The sequence below is a fragment of the Impatiens glandulifera genome, chromosome 6 (genome assembly GCF_907164915.1).
Source record: "Impatiens glandulifera chromosome 6, dImpGla2.1, whole genome shotgun sequence".
NCBI classification, from domain to species: domain Eukaryota; kingdom Viridiplantae; phylum Streptophyta; class Magnoliopsida; order Ericales; family Balsaminaceae; genus Impatiens; species Impatiens glandulifera.
The window spans coordinates 12648114-12657187 of record NC_061867.1 but is presented as its reverse complement, the minus strand read 5'-3'; the positions used below and the strand labels follow the sequence as shown (position 1 = coordinate 12657187).

General features: G+C 28.7%; 1 protein-coding gene across 2 annotated transcripts; it reads left to right on the top strand.

Moving 5' to 3' along the window:
• The first annotated feature begins 5860 nt into the window (after nucleotides 1-5860).
• Nucleotides 5861-8699, top strand: LOC124944051 (terpene synthase 10-like). 2 transcript variants are annotated; one of them, XM_047484506.1, is made up of 7 exons: nucleotides 5861-6195; nucleotides 6285-6549; nucleotides 6687-7062; nucleotides 7284-7499; nucleotides 7627-7765; nucleotides 7959-8219; nucleotides 8369-8699. In XM_047484506.1, the coding sequence occupies exons 1-7, from the start codon at nucleotides 5884-5886 to the stop codon at nucleotides 8675-8677; spliced, it is 1878 nt and encodes a 625-aa protein (XP_047340462.1). In that variant the 5' UTR covers nucleotides 5861-5883; the 3' UTR covers nucleotides 8678-8699. The 2 variants fall into 2 exon arrangements, with proteins under 2 accessions (XP_047340462.1, XP_047340463.1); XM_047484507.1 differs by lacking the exon at nucleotides 7627-7765 and having other exon boundaries at nucleotides 7284-7506.
• Nucleotides 8700-9074: the final 375 nt, after the last annotated feature.

Sequence of the window (9074 nt, the reverse complement as noted above, 5' to 3'; positions counted from 1 at the left end):
CTCGATAATCCACTGGTTCCTATTAAATACTCATTGTTAAGGTAAAATATTTAATATTTTAGTTGACTTATTTATTTTAGAATAACATACTATGTTTATATATCATATTTTTATTTCTTCTAGGTTTATAAATTTAAAATAAGGATACACAAATTAAATATAAATAATATGGTATTATTCTTTTTACTTAAAATATCATAATAAATTTATTTAACATTTAGTTTTCACATGTTTATTACCGTTGGAATTCTACATTTCAAAGTTAGACAGTTGTTTTATACTACAATTTTTTTTTAAAAAATTATGAAGAACTAGCATAACATCCAACCGTCATCGTCCCATTTCAACTCAAAACGCTTCTAGATGAAATTAAATCTGTGATTTTTTTGTCTTTTAATCCGATTCTTACCATTGGACTATTTTGATGGGTTAGTTAATTTTGGATATAAACTCTCTAACACAAATTTTTTTTTAAATCAACTAGACCATATAAAGAGAATAATGTAAAGAAAAGTGATTAAATGTATAATAAAGATTTATAAATTTAAGTAAAACTTATAATGTAAAAAAAAAGAGTACATATATTATATTTATAAATTTAAGGAAAATTAAAATATATGTGTTATTTAATTTTAATATTTATAAAATATATTTAATTAATTAATTGAGAGTGAGAGTTAATTAATAAATTAATTAATAGTTTAGAGAGTGAATATTAATTAATAGTTAAGAGAGAAAGGAGTTAATTAATGGGGTAAGAGAGAGAAGCAATTAATTAATTAATTAATAATTTAGAGAGAGAAAGTTGGTAATTTGAAAAAATGAATAGAAATATGGATAGTTTGGAAAATTTTGTTTGAAACATAAGTTTTAGACCTTGGAGTTTCTTGTATCTTAAAAAAAAACTTTGTCAATTTCAATACTAATAATGATATTTTACTAGGGCAAAGAGGAAGTCACTAGACTTACACTTGCCTTATTATTGAGGTAAGTTCCGGGAGTTACGAAGAAAGCTTCGAGTCATATTGGTTATGGGTTGAGAACGAGAATTGAACTCTATGAGATCAAATCTCTTCTCACATATCGAATGAATTCAATGACATATTTGAAGAAATTCTAACTACCAGTTGGAATGATTTGTGGGTTTCGAATCATGTGTCAGGAACCAGATTTGAACTGGTGACATGAGGATTTTCAGTCATCTGCTCTACCAGCTGAGCTATTCGCCCATCCCGATTATTTATGACCTAATTTTACCAGAAGATTTGAACTATGTCAATTAAAAGGATGAGATAAAAGCTGACGTGTTCTGTTAGGCTATGAAGTACTTATTTTTTGAGGTTGCTAACTCAACGGTAAAGTACGGTAGAGTACTCGACTTTTAAGTGAGGTTAGAATCTTTTACACATCTGGATGAAGCGATGATTTATCCATACTATTAGTATATTTCAGTTCCATCTCTCAAGTTCATCCTAGTGATAAAGAAATGTTCTCTTGCTCGCTACTGGCCTGGATAAAAATGATTCAAAAAATGATGCATCTTGCTATATATATATATATATATATATATATATATATATATATATATATATATATATATATATATGATTAATGTTTTGACATTTCAAGTTAATTATTCTATCATTATTCTCTTTTCATATTAAGGACAAAAAAGTTTGTATGAATATTGGTCATTTATGTTTAAGAGCTTCTTATGGACTTTCATTGATTGTCATTTGACATTTCACTTCTTCATAGGAAGACTCTTTTCACAAACTTTAAGGCCTCACAAAATTTAAGGCCTTTGTTTAGATAAGGATTTTTTTTTAAATCAAGAGGGAAAAACTTAAATGATGGGATGATTCTGAGGAGGTAATAATTATTTTTGATAAAAAGACTTAAAGTGTATTAATATATATAAATAAAATTTAAAATAGAGGATATTTTAGTATTTTTTTTAATGAAATAAGTGATGTGATTGGTGAGAAGTAAATAATTGAAAATTTGATTTGGTAAATATTAAAATAAAACCTTTCCAGAACAAGAAGTGTCTTGATTATACATTAATATTTTTAGTTATTATATATTATGTTTATCAACACCATAATGTTTTATTTAAATAAGATATATTTGAATAGTTAAAACATTAAGTTCTATAGTTTTATTATATATACTCACTTTAATACATTATATTTTAATACATTTTTTTTATTGATTTTCATCTATCATCTTGTCGTTATTCAACTTACAATTTTATCAAAACTAGGAAGATCCCTTGCGATACACACGGATAAAAATATATTGTTACAACGTCCCGCGTTCAATAAATTTGGTATTGAATTTAAAATTTAAAATGTTATTAGATTAGTTCATTAAAGAGTTGTACTTGTTTTTTTAGGTTGCGAGTTTAAAACATACCTATAACATTTTTAATTTTATTTTTAACCGTATTAAATTTTTGGGCGGGTCAACCCAGAATCCGACCCAAGTATCCATTTACTCTCACATATATATCCAAATTAACCACAGCTCTCGACCCGGCAATCCGGACACTTTTAAAATTAAACATAATTATATATATATATATATATTAGTTAGTAAAAAAGTTGAATTTATAATTTTATAACGTCCCGCGTTTATCAAATTTGGTGTTAAATTTAAAATATAAAGTGTTATTAGTCTAGTTGGTTAAAGAGTTGTACTTGTTTTGTTAGATTGCGAGATCGAAATATACCTATAACATTTTTAATTTTATTTTTAACCGTTTTAAGTTTATGGGCGGGTCAACCCAAAATCCGACACAAATATCATTTACTCTCACATATATATCCAAATTAACCACTGCTATTCACCCGAGAATTCTGACACTTTTAAAATTAAGCATCATTATATATATATATATAGATTTCGTTTAAATAAAATAATGTCTTACACACAAGATTATTTAAATTTAAATTAATTAATATAACAAAAATTATATTATTTGATATTATAAAATATTATGATAAATAAATTAGTGGACAAAAAATTTAACTTGTGATTTAATCCCTAAGTTAATCATGTATATTTTATGTTAAAATTGTTTTGGTTATACCTTAGAATAAAAGTGATTGATCATCAGTGATAACTCTGGTATGGGTCAAATTAATACTTTATAGATTAAATTTTAATTTTTTGTGAAATGTTTTATTTTTGTTTCTGAATATGAGTGTAAAAATGATTGTGTTCATATTTACCGTAATTATAGTTGTTATTGATAATTTTCTGTCGCTAAAAATAATAATGACAGTGAACTTGATTTATTTTGTTTGTTTATTCGATATTATTATAAATTTTTAATAAAAAATTAGCTCGGATAAATTTTAAATACACGTTCCGTCCTTGTCGGTGGAATTTCAAATTAAATCAAATTCGATGCAAGATAATTGATAGGATCATAATTGATGTGGGTCTCCATTTTTTTATTTGAAAATACTTTAATGTAAGAGGTCGGTGTATGGTCTTTATCAAATTGACATGATGATCAAATTGTATGATGGTTAAATTGACACGTACATGTTATAATTTGGATGTATTAACTCAATTATCTTGATAGTGTAAGCGACTTTGCCAAAAGACACATGTTTTGTCTGGTGTCGATGTCATATTTTTTTTCTTGCCAAAAAAAAAGTAATTTGAAAATGATTATCACGGGGCAGTCCTTACTTTGGTGGGTGAGGGAATGGACAAGATTGTACCAAACATATGAGTACATATATTTGAACTAAAAAAACTATTTAGGATTATGTATAAATTATGAAAATTTTATTTAGATCGTATATAATATCAAAATTGACAGATTTAATTTGATTATCATTTAAAATTAAATCTGTCAATTTTAAAGGAATGACGTGTAGCAAAAATAATAAATTTTCTCTCTTTTCTCTCTTTATACTTTATTCTTTTTCCAGTTAATGATGTATTGACACATCATTCTCTTCCGTTCCTTTTATCAAATTCCCTTACATGTTTCTTTGTCATATATATATATATATATTTATTTATTTATTGACTTTCATCTCTCCTTTTTGTCCTCATTCAACTTACTATTTTATCAAAGATGAGAGATAAGGGAGAGAATTTGATGGAAGAAGGAAAAGAGAGATAAATTATTTGATTTTTCAACCAATTAGATTGTGCCAAGTTATTCTCCCACCAATCATTTATCTATATATAAAATTCATTTAAATAAAATGATGTCTTACACATAAAATTATTAAAATTAAAATTAATTTATATTACAAAAATGATTTTATTTAATATTATAAAATATTCTGATAAATAAATTAGTTGACACTTTAACGCAATAAAAAAACATTATCTTGTATATTAAATATAGATTTATTTTATTCTCACATCAAAATTTAACTTGTGATTTAATCCTTAAGTTAACCATACATATTTTATGTCAAAATTATTTTAGTTATGCCTTGGAATAAAAGAGATTGATCATTAGTGATAGCTCTCGTATTTTACTATTTCATGCTTTGTATAAATTTAAATCTTGATCAAAAACATCGTTAATTAAGATATTAACGGTAAGTGAATTTATATATAGATTGAAATTTGTTTTATATGAAATTTGGATATGTTGGAATATATAGTTTGTCATATTTTCTTGATAAATTAAATAAATAATAGATAATAATATTTATCTTTATCATTTTTTTTATTGTTATGAAATCTATTCATATTGATGTGATTTCTCTCATCATAGCTGTGAATTATGGGATCCCGTGGTTCTTTTTGATTGTTATGAACTTATTTTTTTAAATTGATGATTCATGTGAATGATATTTCTGGTATTAAGTGTGTGAATTTCAGAACAAGGTGTTTCAGTTTCTTTGGTTGACCCCTTTTGATAATGACTTGTTTTGTATGTGCAAATTTAGACACAATCTTAACTCTCAAGCATTTATGTGACATGTTGTGGTTGTCGGATTAGTCTTCAAATTAATTTCGTTATAAATGAAACATATATTCCTCTAGTTGTCTTTTTTATTCAAAAAAAAGAAATTCAATGATTTACTGAATTGGAGAGTTCATTTCTGATCTTAATTTAGATTCCACCTCTTGTCATGATAGCCACAAGAGATTCTGGATTCAATAATTAACGAAATAGAGAACATTTTGTCTAGCTAAATAAAATCATTATATAAACGAGGAACAATGTCCATAATTTTGATATATATGTTTGTCGTTATGCTTACACAATTTTTTTTTTATTTGTAATATATATAGACATTTTTCAAAAAAGAAAACGTTCATATTAAGTATAAATTAAAGAAGATATTCAAAGATAAAAACATATATTTTAAGAGAAATTATTGGGGGAGGAAATTTGGGAGAGGGAATGCAAGGAGGGAATGACATGGCGCAATCTGATTGTTCGAAAAAATAACAAAATTTTATTATCTTTCCTCTCATCACCCTTTATCATTTTTCCAACCAGTGATATAGTGACACATCGATCTTCCCTCCCTCCCCAATCACTTTCATATTTTAATTAAATTTCCATATCAGAAATAATATTAGCAAAAACTAAAATAGATAATAACTCTTAACGTCAAAACAAACTTTTTTGATGTAAGTTCAAAACAAGTTCATTTATGTTTTTGTTAAGTTTGAAACTATTAATTTTCATGACTACTTAGGAGCCAAATAATTTATATTTCATTTAGAAATTTGATTTTTTCTTGTTATATTTAAACAATTTTTATTAATTTTTATTGATTATTTTCAAACTAAAAAAATGTTTCTTTTTCTCTCTATTTATAGAGAAGCAACCTAATAAGTTATAAGTACAAATTAAGCAAGAGACTCCATCTTTGTGTTGAGTGCAAAATGAAGATCATATCTTCACTGGATTTCTTTTTTTCTCCCCACAAATTTTACCACACTACCGAGAAGTCGCGGATTGGTTGCAAACAACAATTGCGAAGTATACCAGTTGGTTTCTTCGTCGGCCACCAACTATCATGGAAAACAAAAGTTTCAACGAACCAACATTGTCGGAACAAGCAGCTGATCAACTGCAGCATGAGTACCACCGTGAAAGAACTCAATGATGAACAAACCATAGTTAGACGGTGTGCTAACTATGGTCCAACCATTTGGAAATATGAATACATACAGTCCCTTAACAGCAACTATGTGGTAATATATACATGATATTCTTTAAATCTATGTATTTTGTTTATGTGAGTTCATCATGCATATATAGTAATATAATATTTATGTTATAGGGAGAAGAATATGAGATGAAGGCAGCAAAGCTGAAAGAAGAGGTGAAAATAATGATACTAGAAAAGATGGAGACCTCATTCCAAAAATTTGAGCTCATTGAGAAAGTCAAGAGACTAGGAGTGTCTTATCACTTTGAGAAAGAGATAGAGAGTTGTTTGGATGCAATATACAATGAAACAAATTGGTCAAGTGAAGTTGTTGATTTAAATGAAACATCTTTGAGATTCAGGCTCTTCAGACAACATGGTTATAATGTTTCTCCAGGTAACTAATAACTTCCTGGACAATTTATTTTTTCAAAATATTAATTAACTAAATTAAAGACTCCACAATTAAAAATAAAAACAACCACTCAAAATAAAGGGCAATGTGTGGACTAAAATCTTGGTAATCTTTTACAGATGTTTTTGACAAATTTATAGACCAAAATGGGAATTTCAAGAAGCACTTGTCTGAAGATATTGTGGGGTTATTGTCCTTGTATGAGGCCTCGTATCTTGCGTTAGAGGAAGAGAGTGCATTAGATGATGCAAGAAACTTTGCTGCGAAACACTTAAAAGAAAAGTTGAAGATAATAAAGAATTCAAATTTGGCCATGTTGGTCAATCACGCACTTGAGGTTCCACTCCATTGGGCAATGAAAAGATTCGAGGCAAGGTGGTTCATAGATGCATATAGCAAGCAAGAAGATGTGAATAACACCCTCCTAAATTTTGCTAAGTTGGATTTCAACATGGTGCAAGCTGAACATCAAGAAGAACTTAAGCATGCTTCGAGGTGGTTCTTTAACAATGTAATGTATCTTTTTATTAACCAATTAATAAGCTAGTGACAATATTTTTCAACCACATGAAATTACAAATAGAATTTTAATTACAATAATAAACAAATCATAGAATATTACCACTCCCTTACTCCCAACTCTATTTTTTATGTCAATCCCCACAATGAGAAATTCATTCTACTATTTACCCATCATGAATTAATTTATAATACAGATGGTGGGAGAACTTAGGATGGGACAAAAAAATGCCCTTCCTTAGGGATAGATTGCTGGAATGTTACCTATGGACCTTGGCGGATCCCCAAAATGAAATGCGGTACTACGGAAGGATGTGTACAAGGGTCAACCAACTTATCACATCCATTGATGATATTTACGATGTATATGGCACTTTGGATGAACTCGATCCCTTTACTAATGCTTTTCTCAGGTTAAATGTGTGTCCTTCATTTTCATACTAGATTTTTGTTATTGATTATTTGTTTGGTTATCTCATATTATCTATTTGAAGATTCAAAGATTTGGTTCTCTAACTATTTGTTACTATAAATTGAAAGATGGGATGTGAATCTTGTCCAAACATTACCAGACTATATGAAGATATGTTTTCTTGGCAATGTTAATTCTGTCAATGAATTGGGTTATGAGGCTCTTAAGAATGAAGGAGTTCACGCCCTTCCATATCTCATCAAAGGGGTACATGTCCTTCTTCCCAACATATACAATTATTGTTGCTATTAATGTTTTCGGATTCATAAATGTAATGGGACATAAGAGTTTAGTACATATCAATATTCAATAGATACCTATGCATGACATAGCTAGCTCATCGTATTTATTTTTGTATATTATTGATCTTTCTACTTATCTTTTGTTTGAAACGATGCAGTGGAAAGATTTATGTGGTTGCTATATGAAGGAAGCCACGTGGTTCCATGAGGGGCATGTGCCTTCTCTTGATGAGTACTTGAACCATGCATGGATGTCTGTGGGAATTCCTTTGGTGATTAATCATGCATATTTTCTTTGTGCTTCTACTTTCAATAATCCCATCACTGAAGAGGGGTTGGAAGCAATTAAAAACTATCACGAAATCATCAAATGGCCTTCCATGGTCGTTCGCCTAGTAAATGATTTGGCAACCTCAAAGGCAAGTCACTCTACATTAATATAATGAATATTTTTGAATGCATTGCAATATATACTAAATATTTAGTTGTTATCAAACATTGATCAATAATTGTTGTCATTAATAATATATGTATTTTCTTTTTTTCATGTTTCAATCTTGGCTAATAGAACGAATTGGAACGAGGTGATGTACTAAAATCGGTGCAACTTTTTATGCATGAAACTGGCGCCTCGGAAGAAGAAGCTCAAGAATATATTAAAGGACTCATTAGAGAAACTTGGAGGAAGATAAACACAGCTCGAACTATGCCTGATTGTCCTTTTGAGATGAAGTTTGTGGATATAATAACAAATATTGCGAGACTAGCTCATTACATGTATCAATATGGAGATGCGCACGGGCATAATATTGAAGGGAAAAATAAGGACCGCGTCACTTTGCTCCTCATCGATCCAATTCCTATTTCTTTTGATTGATGTGAATTATCCAAATCTATTCTAATAGCAATGTGATTTATGAGGAATATGTGTTTGCTTATGTTGATGTATTCATCTAAATGCTTAGTATTATGTGGTTATTTAGTGTGAAGAGGCCAAAGAATAGCATGGTCATGGTCAGGTGGGTTGAATAAGTCAAAAGTCATCTTTCTTTTGACTGTTCTTGGCTTGTAGGTGTCAAAATAGGCCGTGACGAGGCCTATGGTTATAGAGAGAATGATCACAATCGTAGGGTGATCATTCTGGGCTTTGAATGAGTTGATTTGGTGGACCAACGAGGGAGTTCCAAAAATCCAAAATCAACACAGCTGTATTGGTTAGCACTCCAGACTTTGAATCTATTGACTTGGGTTTGACTCCCAATGGACATTTTCTG

What these genes read in the sequence shown, in the direction of transcription:
- LOC124944051 (XM_047484506.1), top strand. Translation starts at nt 5,884, where the DNA reads ATGAAGATCATATCTTCACTGGATTTCTTTTTTTCTCCCCACAAATTT. An exon ending in TTCCATATCTCATCAAAGGG is followed by an intron (nt 7,766 to 7,958) that starts GTACATGTCCTT and finishes GAAACGATGCAG; the next exon opens with TGGAAAGATTTATGTGGTTG. An exon ending in ATGATTTGGCAACCTCAAAG is followed by an intron (nt 8,220 to 8,368) that starts GCAAGTCACTCT and finishes CTTGGCTAATAG; the next exon opens with AACGAATTGGAACGAGGTGA.